At 47.3% G+C, this 13644-nt stretch overlaps 1 protein-coding gene and 1 long non-coding RNA gene across 2 annotated transcripts in view; one reads left to right on the forward strand and one right to left on the reverse strand.

The window, feature by feature from the left end:
* Positions 1–13644, forward strand: part of bbox1 (butyrobetaine (gamma), 2-oxoglutarate dioxygenase (gamma-butyrobetaine hydroxylase) 1) — a 39383-nt gene that overhangs the window by 20030 nt on the left and 5709 nt on the right. The window contains exons 4-6 of the mRNA XM_069181720.1: positions 6711–6909; positions 12038–12143; positions 13060–13256. Coding sequence (XP_069037821.1) covers positions 6711–6909; positions 12038–12143; positions 13060–13256 — 502 coding nt within the window. The remainder of the gene's footprint in view (positions 1–6710; positions 6910–12037; positions 12144–13059; positions 13257–13644) is intronic.
* Positions 416–3332, reverse strand: LOC138224431 (uncharacterized). Its single transcript, XR_011182930.1, has 3 exons — positions 3271–3332; positions 1560–1887; positions 416–956 (listed from the first exon to the last, which is right to left on the reverse strand). It is a non-coding gene; the product is annotated as an uncharacterized lncRNA (long non-coding RNA).

Genomic DNA, 13644 nt, shown 5'->3' on the forward strand with positions numbered 1-13644 from the left:
TGAGAGAGAGAGAGAAAGGGTTAATTGTACTGCCTTGACTCCTAAACACAGGAGCTTTTCAGAGCTGAACTGAGAGTGTTTTGATTTAATTTTCTGTTTAAGCAGCAGCCCTCCGTGGTGACAGCTGATGGACCTTTAGCTCAGCATGGTGGGTGTATCATATGTGAAATGCCCTGTCTGTACCAATTGAATGAGGGTAATGTTTTTTTTTTAAACGGTCAAACCAGATCCTTTTTTTCTGTCATAGACCCAGAATTGCATGAGTTGGCTTGAACAACAAAAGTCACTTTCCAAATCTATAGCTGCTCAATTTCACTTCTCTCGCTAGATTTCAGTTTGGTCCCATTCTGATTTTGCATCGCACTGCAGGAAGCAGAAAGTCTGTGAAAAAGAGGACAGGACTAGAGACCAGGTTTGCGGGTGGTTTTTATTAATGAAAGTATTTCCCTGGCTCTATGGTAGGAAACCACACATTGCTTTAAATCTAGCAGAACCGCTCGCTGAGATCTAAGTGGCATGACGTTACCAAGTCTTTCCCTGCTCTTGCTTTCTGAGAGAGTGAGGAAAGTTTGCCAGACAGGAACGAGTCACTCATCACTGATAAACTGGGGAGTTGCTTCTTCCCACATGAGCTAATATTAATGCAGCCTGATAGGCACTATAAGCCTGTGATTTTCTTGAAGGCATTTCCTGATGGGTACCGAGGCTGTGTCCCGCAGTCCCGAGCTGAATCCGATCCCACGCTCTTGCTCTCCCGGGAGGTTCCCCGTCTCCTCTGGGACCGCAGCCCGACTCGGCCGAAATATAGCTGCCTCCCACAGAGGGGCCTCGCATTTCACGTCTGGGCGCTGGAGCAGTCAGCAGAGGAGTGTATCGCCGTATGTCCGTGAGCTTTGCAATTCGTCCAGGCCTCTCGGGACATGCACAGTACAGCAGATGACACCACACAATCTATTCTAGACGAGACATTACAAAACGGTACATGATAAATAGTGATTGTATGCACAGTCAGTAAATAACCAGCACAATAAATACCTGGTAGAGAGCCAAAAATACATGGTAGTGAACAAAAAATACACAGTAGTCCAAGTTAAAAGTGCATAGTGCAGAGGTGCATTGAGTTCTGAGGCTTTGCACAGTCAGCTGTTTATGATGGGACAGAAGGGAAAACCTAGTTTTTTTTTATCAGGACAATATTGTGAACTAACGGTCCTCATGTGAACCCGCACAAAAGTTTCTTTGCCTCATAAAAGTTTTCTAAACCGGATGCCTGCAGAGCGCAGTGGCCGGGGGTTGGACAGTCAAAATCCCTGGGAGATTGACGTGCTTCAGGAGCAAACCCCACTTTTGCAAGGCAGTGAAATAGTACAATTGAGAACTTGAGGGGAGCCCTGCATTAACTCCTGCGTTATTTCGAGTGTTCATTTCAAATTCTTGTAGGAGAGGTTCTTGGCTGACAGGAAGAGGATTGAACACTGCTGCGCTTGTTCTTCTGCGTTGGGAAGGAGGGCTGCTTTGGATCGTCCCGTGAGCTTGAATTACACTCCGATTAAAAGTACCTGGCAGGCAGGGGAGACAGTGTGATGCTCCAGCCCGGTATTGGACCCTGCTCGTCTGAGCCTGGTGCTGCACCTTAGCAGGATACGGGTGGCGTCTCGGAGAAAGCGAGGCGCTCAGTTTCCAGTGTGTGGGGGGTGAACTCGTATTGTCAGAGAATCACAAATGTGCCATTGTAAGGCGCGTGTTAAATCAAAACTTTAGTGCACCCATGTGCAGATTGCAGCCCCTGATCCATCTGCCAGATTTCCATTGGGTTGAAGCAGGAAGCCATCAAGTGCTGGATTTGAGTTCTGATTTGATCCAGGTTCAGTTCTCCGTCTGCACAGCCTGCCAAATCAATAAATAAGAAATAATGGCAACACTCAACGGGCAGCTTTTTCAGGCACACAGATTCCTGCAGCTGCAGAGTATGGCGGTAAGCATCCCCTATGTTTTTCTCCAATGGAGACGTCTGCAGCCAAGCGGGCGTCGCCTCGAGTGGGACAGACAGGAGTGTCACGGGGCTGCTGGGTATCATGCTCGTCAGAGGGCCAGATCTCGGCATGATGTGCTGAAGCTGTAGTTTCATGCAGTTCGATTGCCAAGGCTGTGTGGTATGCAAAAATAAGCTGCTGAATGGCTCTGTGGCAAGCCAAGCCCTAGACCGTGGTGTACTGGGTAGATGATTTCATTTGCTTTGGCAGACACAAGACTGTGGGTTTCTTCATGGCAGTTTTTAGTGTCCTTGTAAACCTACAATTTTGATACCACTAAGCCTATGCATTCAAAGTCCAATTTTCTTCCTCCACCCCTTTCGCTTTGTTTATATTTAGAGATGCGCATCTTGGGCTTCTTGTTTCACACAGAAATAGAATTCGAGGCTTTTTAGTGGCTCTTTATCTTGTTTTTCAGTGGTGATGTCATTGCAAAATTGTGGGGAAGGGGGCTGTTGGAGCAGGAGCGCTCACAAAGGACCTGAAAGGAGATCGGTCAAGTCTCACCAGAATGTACTGTAAGAAAGCAAAGCTTGCAGGCAGTGTGGTATCGCTCCTCGGAAAGGATCTTTAGCTTAGGCTGGTAGTGTTGCAGAAGACTGATTGTTACAGTTTCTCTCATACCAGTATCATGACAATCTAATGCCAGTTCCAGGGACGCCAGAAAGACAGTGTCGTCTGCGGTAGGTTTCGCTCATGTGCAGTGCATGGTGGGTGCTTGCCATGAATGAGGTCATGCCCTCTCTCAGGAGTGTTTAATCACTGCAGGGTCGAGCTCCAGTTCCCAATAAGTGAATGAGGAGCACACAATAACCTGCAGCCCCTTGGCGTGCCTTACACTCGACCTGCAAGCATCTGGGAATCTGGCTTTCGCAGTATGTGTGCATGTACTGTTAAAGCCTGCAAGCTTAATCAAAAGAAGTTGGAGGAACAACTGGATAACCCATTTTTTGGAATGCTGGGAAAAAAATGACAAAAATGCAAATCCTGGCTTTTTCAGCTGCATTTTACTGTATGATTTTTTGAATTATCTCAATATGAATTTGATTAAGTACATAACATCATTCCAAGATGACATGGAAAACAGCCCCAGGGCATCGGCATTGCTTGTAGTGAGAAGGTGTTGCCATTAGGACCCAGGGATCCAGTCGCTTTTAGGAACTGGTCCTTCCATTCAGAAATGTGTTTTGTATGTGTGTGTTCCAGTACCCAATCGCAAGGCAAGTCGAACATTTACCTTTGATCGCAGGTATCTTATGTTTCTCCTTTTCTTACCCGTTCTTGCAAGTTGTGTTTTTATTATTGCAAAATTCTCTGTGAAATAGAAACAAAACATAAGGGAAGGAAAAAAGCTAATTCACAGCCCCTTTGCAGTTACCGGTTCTCTCCAGTTTCTTTTGTCATTAGAGCATTAGGAGGTGGACTTACAAATTACAAAAGAAAGAAAGAGAGAAGTAGGTTTTACATTTTTAGAAAACTTAATACTCTCAAGGCTCGAATGATGTCATAGAGCCATTTTTCAAGAAGGAGAGGGCAACTGAAACTATAATTGAACTTTAATGAGGAACATTTGCTCTCCGGTGTAGCATTCTGCTAGAAGTGCGTTTTCTGACCCCACTTAGGCACAAAATGGGAGGATAATACTCTAATAAAACCTTGAATGTGTGCGTTTCCAAAATATGAGATATCTATTTTTTCTGGCTTCAGTTCTGCCCTGATCTGGGGTGTAAGAAGTTAAAAGAGGCTGGCTGTGTGTGTAGACGCATCTCAAATAAATAATACTGTTAAATTAATTCCTCTCCTTTGCTAACAACCTCTGTGAGGTTTGCTTCTGCTGGTAATTGAAGTGCTTATACAGTTCATAAAGATTATAGGTACACAGGTATGCTAATATTTTTTCTGGATATGCTCAGAATTGTTAGACCTTGTTGACGTGTAGGAATTTCATATAAAATCAAAAAAAAATCTCCGAAGAAGGAGATTAACCATTGACAAGGTCAACTAGTGGTCAGAACACCAACTTAATGGGAGAATAGCTGTTGGGAGAAATCTGAGTCGTTTAAATTAGGGCTCTGTGGCTCAGACAGCCACTTCAACATCAACAGCACAGTCAGCAGTCATACAGCTTAGTGAAAAATATGGTATTAATGACAAAGAGCCAAGTTTCCTACACTTAGATATTGCATGATAGCCATTTCAGTCCTTGAGGGATCTCTGCCTAAGCATCTTTAGAAAGAGAGAGCCACAGAGAAGATTAAATTATTTTTAAATGTGACAGTATGTTGTAGCAATATGGAGGAAAATAACTTCGGGATATGATTTTAGCTGAGATCTTTCTGCCTCGTATTTTAAGAGCAAAAAATGTCTCGCCATGTTATCAAATCTGGTGATCGGAAATTTCTTGGTGAAGAGATCATGGGGAATGGAAACCGGTAGACAGTCCAGCTCTTGAGGACTGGAGTTTTGCACCGCTGCGGTTCATAAACATCAAGCAGAGAGCTCAGGTTTTGAAAAGAAAGTGCTGAAATAAACAAGCCGGTGGTTGATAGGTGTGGATCGTGCTAGTACTCCAGCAGTTTCCACTGCGTGGTCTGCGGTTCTGCAGTAGATCCCAGGACTCTTCCTCTCAAGTGGGCTTTAAATGCAGGTCCTGCTTCGGCGATCTCCATCCCTGTCTCGTACAGTTGATGGAGTGTCAGAAGCAGAGGTTGGAGATCAAGAGGCCCAGTCCGTCAGTCTGGTCCATGCAGTTGTAAACGTGGGTAAGACTCGTACCCCTCCTATGCCCCCCCCCCCCCATCGCTGCTGCAGCCGCGTCTCGGCTGAGGGTGTTCCCATGGCCTCGTCCCCGTGGCCGGGCTGTCAGTGCCAAGGCTGTGTGCAGCTCCACAAACCTGAGGGCTTTGTCTGACCTTCATAAACCTCCTGTGGAGTAAAGGGGTGGTGCAAAACTCCAGTCCTTAGGAGCTGGATTGTCCTTCCGGTTGTCTTTCCAGATGATTTCTTCACTGAGTCATTTAATTGACTTCATTGGAACAGTTAAGGTCAAAGGCCTTCTGCATTTGGTGATAAAAAGAGACCTCTATACCCTCCTGGACTGTAATCCTTGAGGAGCAGTAGGCCAGGACAAGGTTGTCCTCTTCTTCTCCTTGGAGAATGTTATCTATAGACCCTTCAGGACATCAGCTGATTAAGCGAAGACTCTAGATCCATTGTTAATTTGCTCTGATGAAGCACCTCAATATCCTAATTTGAATATGTACAATTTAGTGTATGAGCAAATATTCAGATTCAACTATTTTTCTACCTTTATACTCACTAGAAATGAGGCAGAGACTAAGTATTACTTGTTCCTGTTTATTTTTTACACTTTTAACTGGGACGATGCGACATCAAGCTTCTTGATCGCGCAGTGCTGTTTTAATAACGTACTCAAGGTTACAAACAAGTGGAAGCTATTGGACCCATCTAGCTCATGTGCTAGTATCTAATTGAACAGAGAATCTCCTCTATCTGTGAACTGAAGGATCCAAAGGAATTCTTTCTCTTTTGATGGCACAGCGCACTCTTCAGCCTGGTGTTTCATCATTGATGAGCTCTTTCCGCTGCAGTTGTTGAAAATCATTGCAAGGATCTCTGAATGGATTGGAAGGGCACAGTGAACTACAGCCGGAACAGACCAAACGTAGCTCCACAAGACTGCAGGACTGCTCTGGGACACCTGTTCCCGGAGCTTCAGAGAGATCACAGATTGATTGCTGGTAGATGTAGAACAAATTAATTCTTATTTCTTTAAAGAACTTTTACCGCAAGGGGGTGCATCATGAATATATGTTTTAAGGACGTCCAATGCAATTGTGGTTTTTGTGCTGTGGTGATGAGTTGCTTTTGGGTTTCCCCATCTGCTGATCTTGGCTTACACTTGCATTCTGAGGCACAGGTGAATGTTCTTCCAGGCCTCCGAGGAGAAACATTGAGCCTTATTTTTAATTTGAAAAACACAGGAACATTCGGTAGCAAAAACATCAGCCCTCCACATGGTATTCGAAGCCAGCAAGAGTCAAATGTGCTTTGCAGCTGTGTCTCAAGTGCCCCTCTGCAAGTGCGTCCGCAGGAAAAAAATTTTAAAGGGAGCCCAGCTGTGGTGTTGGGTAGCTGTCAGTGTGAGCTCTGTGGCCCTCTCCTGTCCTGAGGTGTGTGAAGACCCACTTGTGTATGGTGAATTCAAGCTCCATGCAAGAGAGACAAACTAATTGAACACAAGTAAAGATCTGCTGACTGCTTATTTGGGCTTTGCAACAGGAGAGAGAAAGCCGGTTGCCTTCGCCAGATGACATCATCTCTAACGTATGTTTCCTGATGTAGTGTGAATGTCTGAGCTGTCAAGACATGCTTTTGTTTTCCATTCAGACTACTGGAGGGATTAAGCAACATATTCCAATTAAGAAGAAAACTGCTTTCGGATGCCAGAGAGTTTATTTTCTTTTACAATTCTCTAGAGGGTTTTGCGACTGGAGTTGACACAAATTCATCAACTCATTTGTTTGCCTGCGTCTGTATTTCCTAGAGGGCCGTCGCAGATGTGACTCTGGGCTGGGGCTTCTGGGATTGAACCCAATTGTTTTTTTTAATTCTTTATCTCCTCCCCCCCCTCCTTCCCCCTTCCCTTCCTTGTAGACAAGCAGTACTGGGGATCAGAGTTGCGTATCCCCACCGCCAGCTTCGAGGAGGTCCTGAGCGATGACAAGGCCGCCTACTCCTGGCTGACCACCCTGCGCAGGGTGGGCATCGTGTATCTGAAGGGCGCGCCAGCAGAGCAAGGCCAGGTGGCGAGGCTGAGCGACAGGATCGGGTACCTGCGGTTGACCTTCTACGGGTGAGTGGAGCCTCCTCTTCCATCTGCACTGCTCTTATTAATACCGTAACAAAGGGCGCACCCCACTCGTATAATAATAATAAAGTTTATTTTATATAGTGCCTTCTCAAAGCGCTTTACAGAATGAGAGCAACAATAAATAAAAAGAATACGCAAGATAAAACACAATTACAATATGCAGAGGAGACCGTGGATGGTGGTACTAAGAAAAGCAGAGGGGTGAAGAATGGAACCAGTTAAGGAAAGACTTTTCTGAAGAAGAGGGTTTCGAGTCTGGATTTGAAGGAGTTTAGAGAAGGTGACTCTGATATCCTTGGGGAGAGAGTTCCAGAGCTTGGGGGCATAACAGGAGAAGGCCCTGTCAACCGTACAACGTAGACGGGCTTGGGGGACAGTAAGGAGAGCAGAATTAGAAGAGCGAAGGTTGCGAGGTGGGGAGTAGGGCGATAAACCTCGTGTTGGATAAAGCAGTTAGAAAATTGATGAATGGAGGTGGTTGATGCCTTTATCCAGGGCGGTTCGGTCATTGAGGAGTCCTTTAACAAAAGGAGTAGAGCAGAATGCCTTCTACAATATTATACCTCACCACACTTGGAGTCTTGGCTTGATTGTGTATTGCTGTGTGTGGAGTTTGCATTCTTCTGATGTCCATATAGGCTTTCAGTAGGTTCCATAATGCAGTACTTGCCGTTAAGAGGCTAATTGGTCTCTCTGAATTGTTCCTGTCCACTGGTGTGTCCTGTCCAGGGAATATTTCTGCCCTGAGCCTTTTGCTTCTGAGATAGACTCCAGGTTGCCACCTTACGAGGGCTAAACGACTTTCTGATGGTGGATGGGTGGAAAGATCTATGTCCTACACTATCAGCTCACACGTATGCACGTATGACAGCAGCCAACATGATCTGTATTGCAGTTTGCTTCTACAGTAGTTCCATATGCAACTGTGGTGGTTTAAGATGCCAGGGTGAAATCTGGGGCCAGCTCTGCATTCTGCTGCCCATTATGCATCCCACTGAAGATCAGCAGGTGTGAGCCTGGTCAGTACCTGGATGGGAGACCTCCTGGGAAAGCTGAGGCTGCTGCTGGAAGAGGTGTTAGTGGGGCCAGCAGGGGGCGCTCAACCTGTGGTCCGTGTGGGTCCTAATGCCCCAATATAGCGACGGGGACACTACAGTAAACAGGCGCCATCCTTCGGATGAGACTTAAAACCGAGGTCCTGACTCTCTGTGGTCATTAAAAAATCCCAGGGCGTTTCTCGAAAGAGTAGGGGTGTAACCCCAGTGTCCTGGCCAAATTTCCCCATTGGCCCTTACCAATCATGGCCTTCTAATAATCCCTATCCGAACTGGATCACTCTGCTCTCCTCCCCACTGAGAGCTGGTGTGTGGGGAGCATTCTGGCGCACTATGGCTGCCGTCGCATCATCCAGGTGGGGCTGCACACTGGTGGGGGTGGAGGGGAGTCCCCATTACCTGTAAAGCACTTTGAGTGGAGTGTCCAGAAAAGCGCTATATAAGTGTAAGCAGATTTTAATTCTTCTTATTATTATTATTATCTTTGCGTGTATACCACATGCTGAATTACAAGTGTCTGGATGTACTGATAACCACATTAGTTGAATCCTGACATGTTATTCCTGCTGCTGAGGACTGCTCTATTATGAACAGCTGGTCACACTTCAAGCTTGTCCAGAAATGTCAGGAGAGCTGCACACATTTCTTTGCACTGATCGTGGACTGATAAGCCAGCAATCGAACAAAGCCTCTTCGTCATGTCTGGTCTTTGCGAGGGGAGGTTTGAATTAAAGAACAGTGTTGTGCATTCAATCAAAGCACACGTGTATTTAATTATTATTTTCAAACAGATGACTAGTGGTTATATGAGGATTTCCTGTTTTTTTAAGGGTAATCAGCAAAGATAAATACTCTGACCTGCCTTAGTTAAATTCTCCCCTTCATTGTTTTGTGTCATTTTGAAAGGTCCTAAGACGTCTTTGGATGTTACTGTGAACAGTGTCGCCCTGGTTTTCTGTTTTCTAGTTGTGTAGCAGCCAAACCCAAAGTGTTTGATCAGTATGCCTGACTGGCTGTGTTGTGTCCAGCAACGAGCATGGCCACATCTGACTGCTCTCCTGGTCTTCCTGGGGTGTTGGTGTGGCATTCTGAGAACCGCAGTGTTCCACACTGTCCCTGGAGATCTGCAGGACTGATTTCCATTCAATTCATGCTTCTATCCAGTTGGATTTTTATTTCCAGTGAGCGGGTAAGCCCAGACTGTTGGAAATTAATTTCAGTAGGGTTTTGCCTGTACACCAGTAAGCAGAAGCAGATGTGGCGAGAGTTCATAGAGACGTTTCTGTAGCCTCTCCCCGTCTGGCGGGGGACAAGGTGAGTCAGACAGGTCCCCTGCAAACTGCTGGATAACTACCGCAGTTTTTTTGAGGGGAAGAACCACAAGCTCTTTACTGTATTTTTAGCACCGGCCCATTTAACTCCCCCAGAACACTGCTGGCTTTGTTGGAAATGTCCCAAGCCTTCTCCTCCTTACCAGATCCTGGCTGCTCCAGGGTAATTCCTAGGCTTGAGTTCTCTCCCAAGCATGCATACATCTTCTGGAGATCTGTATATCCTGGTAGTAAAGAGAAATTGTGTTGGCTTTGGCCCCTCTGATACTCACTTTTAGAGGCAGGATATCAGTGGGACAAATAACGTGAAAGAGCTTGTTTGTGGGAGAGAATGGTGTTTGGCTTCAGAACCTGTTGAGCTTTGTTCTGCCTTTCCTGAGAATGGACACAGCTCCTCTCGCTGTCCCCAGAAAGCATGTTATGGACCGGTGTCCCGTTAAATTTGAAGTGTACGTTAGGACAGACTCTTCAGTCATGCAAACTCATCAACAGCGGGCATGATGACCAACAGATTCTTTAAAATTCTGTTTAGGAACGCAATCACGGTTTCTAAGTGCAATCCCTTGATTGTGTACTTTGTGTATACGTACTGTTTTTACTTCTGTCCACAAGCCGCACCCTCTCCGATCTCAGAGGAGGAGTGTGGCGAGAGAGGATCTCTCTCTCTGGCATGCCCCTACCCAGCCCGTTCAGGCGAATCTCTGCACCAAGGCCTCAGTGTCAGGAGTGATCCATCTTTCTGACAGCCGCCTCGGCTTTATTGGAGTCAAGAGGGCAGCCTGTGAGAGCACCCCAGCGCAGCGCTGGTGAAGATTCCCCGCACCGATGACAAAGTACGTGTCGACTGACGAAGTCCAGATGCGCAGGTCGCGGAAAATAGAAGGTACCGCTCTGTCGGCTGCCTGCGTAAACAGTCACCCACGTAGGTCCTGATGAATTTGAAATTGCTGCACGGCATGCTGGAGAGAGAGAGCTGGACTCGCAGCTTTAACTGATAATCGAAGCAGTCATCCGTTTTACTCTCCCACCTTCAGGCAGTGTGTGCAGAACCACTAAGGTGATGCCACATGCCTCTTCAGGCAGTGTGTGCAGAACCACTAAGGTGATGCCACATGCCTCTTCAGGCAGTGTGTGCAGAACCATTAAGGTGATGCCACATGCCTCTTCAGGCAGTGTGTGCAGAACCACTAAGGTGATGCCACATGCCTCTTTTTTTTATTTTATTTCCGCACTCAAAAAAAGCTTAACGAGATTTAAAAGTAGAAGAGAAGGATTTGGCTCTCGGGCTGCATTCCTTCCACATTAGGACATCAGCTCTACAGCTCAGTGAGCCGTTCCACTGTCGCTTTCTGCTGTGCTAGACCAGGATGAAAGATAAGCCCAGATGTGAGTCAGATTGGGGGGGGGTCTTCAATACCATAGGAAGCTGTTTTCCTTTTCCAAAAACACAAACTCTTGAAAGCTATTTCACATACTGGAGTTTCTCTTACCAACCATTTCTAAATGTTAGCTTTTCTTTCTCCAGTGTCTTCAATGTACGGTTGTAATTTGTGAACAGGGGGATGTATTTGCTAGCCCAAACCGGGCAGGAAGGATGCAGACTTTCGGGAACACTGTGTTTCCGGTGAAGAGGTGTTTATACTGTACAGAATGATAGAAGAAAGCTGTGCCTCCCGTGAAAGTGACACAGACAGCGGTCCTGTGGCCCCAGCAGTGCTGCTGTCCAGATGCGTTCCTTATTTGACAAGCCCTGGGATAAACTACAGCTGTGGGACACCCAGACCCCAAATAGCACTCTCTATTAGGAAGACACTGAGGTCCGTTTGTTTTTAGAACACCAGGGCCAGTCCCTTTGCAGCAGCTTCAGGCAAAGATTCAACCGTCTCCCAGAATCGTTGGGCATGACAGTACCCTGCTTCCTCTTCAGACAGGAACCACAAAGAGACTCACTCAAGAAGGCATTGCCTTTATTATTATTAGTATTATTACTAATGAATTTAACTTTATTCCTTTGTTAAAGTCTAGGAGCTTTGTGAGCTTATAGAGCTGGAGTAATAACAGGAAAAGTGCAGGGTCAGTACCTGCTATAAGTGTGATATGAGGCCAGGTGGCGCCCTCTTCTGCCAAAATAAGGAACAGCAGCTGACTATTTGGTAGTAATAATTCCTTACACTTATATAGCACTGTATATTTAAACTTATATATATATTTTCTGGACACTCCACTCAAAGCTCTTTACAGGTAATGGGGATCCAGTGTGCAGCACCCCCTGGATGATGTCCCAGTCCTCTCACACACACCAGCTCTCAGTGGGTAGGAGAGCAGAGTGATGAAGCCAGTTCAGAGATGGGGGTTATTAGGAGGCCATGACTGGTAAAGACCAGGGGGAAATTTGGCCAGGACACCGGGGTAACACCCCTCCTCTTTTTGAGAAATACCCTGGCATTTTTAATGACCAGTCAGAACATAAAGGACAGAGCCTTTGGTTTATGATTATTATTAGTATTAACATGTCAGGTGCCATCCACACTATTGCAATTCCATATCCAGCAGCTCCTCAGGCCACTTCAGGATCACCAAAAAGGCCTCTGTCCTTGCAGCCTGTAATGTGAACACCCCCTGGAAGATCTGCTGGGGTCAGAAGGGAGGCCATGGCGACAGGCTCGTGTTGGCAGGGGTGGAGGACACTTTGCCTGATTCCGCACTGTGGATTGCTTCTTGCAGACATACCTGGCAGGTGCAGGACAAGACGGACGCCAACAACGTGGCCTACACCTCAGGGAAGCTGAGTCTGCACAGCGACTACCCAGCCCTGCACCATCCCCCCGGGGTAAGACCCCCCCCCTTCCCGCAAGGGAGGAGACAGCCAAGAACACGGCCTTCTAGGTGATCCTGAAGAAGCCACAGGGGCGGTTGGATATGTCATTGTAATCAGTCCCTGGTGGGGGTGGCAACTGGGGGTAGTTAACTGTGAACAAGAAGGCTGTGTAGATCAGGGGTCAGTGGTGGGAGGTGCTGGTGTCTGTGGACAGGGAGGCTGTGTAGATCAGGGGTGTGTTGGGAGGTGCTGGTGTCTGTGGACAGGGAGGCTGTGTAGATCAGGGGTGTGTTGGGAGGTGCTGGTGTCTGTGGACAGGGAGGCTGTGTAGATCAGGGGTCAGTGGTGGGAGGTGCTGGTGTCTGTGGACAGGGAGGCTGTGTAGATCAGGGGTCAGTGGTGTGAGTTCCTGGTGTCTGTGGACAGGGAGGCTGTGTAGATCAGGGGTCAGTGGTGGGAGGTGCTGGGGTCTGTGGACAGGGAGGCTGTGTAGATCAGGGGTCAGTGGTGGGAGGTGCTGGGGTCTGTGGACAGGGAGGCTGTGTAGATCAGGGGTCAGTGGTGTGAGTTCCTGGTGTCTGTGGACAGGGAGGCTGTGTAGATCAGGGGTGTGTTGGGAGGTGCTGGTGTCTGTGGACAGGGAGGCTGTGTAGATCAGGGGTCAGTGGTGGGAGGTGCTGGTGTCTGTGGACAGGGAGGCTGTGTAGATCAGGGGTCAGTGGTGGGAGGTGCTGGGGTCTGTGGACAGGGAGGCTGTGTAGATCAGGGGTGTGTTGGGAGGTGCTGGTGTCTGTGGACAGGGAGGCTGTGTAGATCAGGGGTCAGTGGTGTGAGATGCTGTAAACAACCTTCTTCTGTAGTTAGGAGACCAAAGCCCTCACCACTCTGCCCTTCCAGGTCTAATGCCCTCACCCTCTGCTCTGTGCAGGTTCAGTTTCTGCACTGCATCCGGCAGGCTGAAGAAGGGGGCCAGAGCGAAGTGGTCGATGGCTTCAACGCTGCCAACCAGCTCCGGAGGGAGAATCCCGAGGCCTTCCGAATTCTGAGCTCCCTCAGAATCGACTTCACTGACACAGGGGCGGACTACTGCGACTTCGCTGTGCAGTCCAAGAACAGGATCATCGAGTGAGCATCCGCCGGCTGGAACAGCTGTCTCAGGGCCGTAGGCAAACAACTACAACAGCACTGTCACTACAGCAGCCTCCTGACACAGCAGAGGCCAAGGGAAATAGTCAGGGTCTAACTTAAAGCAAGCGATTTACATAATGTGAAAAAAAATAATAAATGATCTACACCAGTAATAATAATAATAATAATAATAATAATAATAATAATAATAATAATAATAATTGCTTACACTTATATAGTGCTTTTCTGGACACTCCACTCAAAGCTCTTTACAGGTAATGGGGGTCCCCTCCACCACCACCAGTGTGCAGCCCCCACCTGGATGATGTGACGGCAGCCATAGTGCGCCAGAACGCTCACCACACACCAGCTCTCAGTGGGGAGG

Source organism: Lepisosteus oculatus, chromosome 21, assembly GCF_040954835.1.
Source record: "Lepisosteus oculatus isolate fLepOcu1 chromosome 21, fLepOcu1.hap2, whole genome shotgun sequence".
Classification (NCBI taxonomy): Eukaryota; Metazoa; Chordata; class Actinopteri; order Semionotiformes; family Lepisosteidae; genus Lepisosteus; species Lepisosteus oculatus.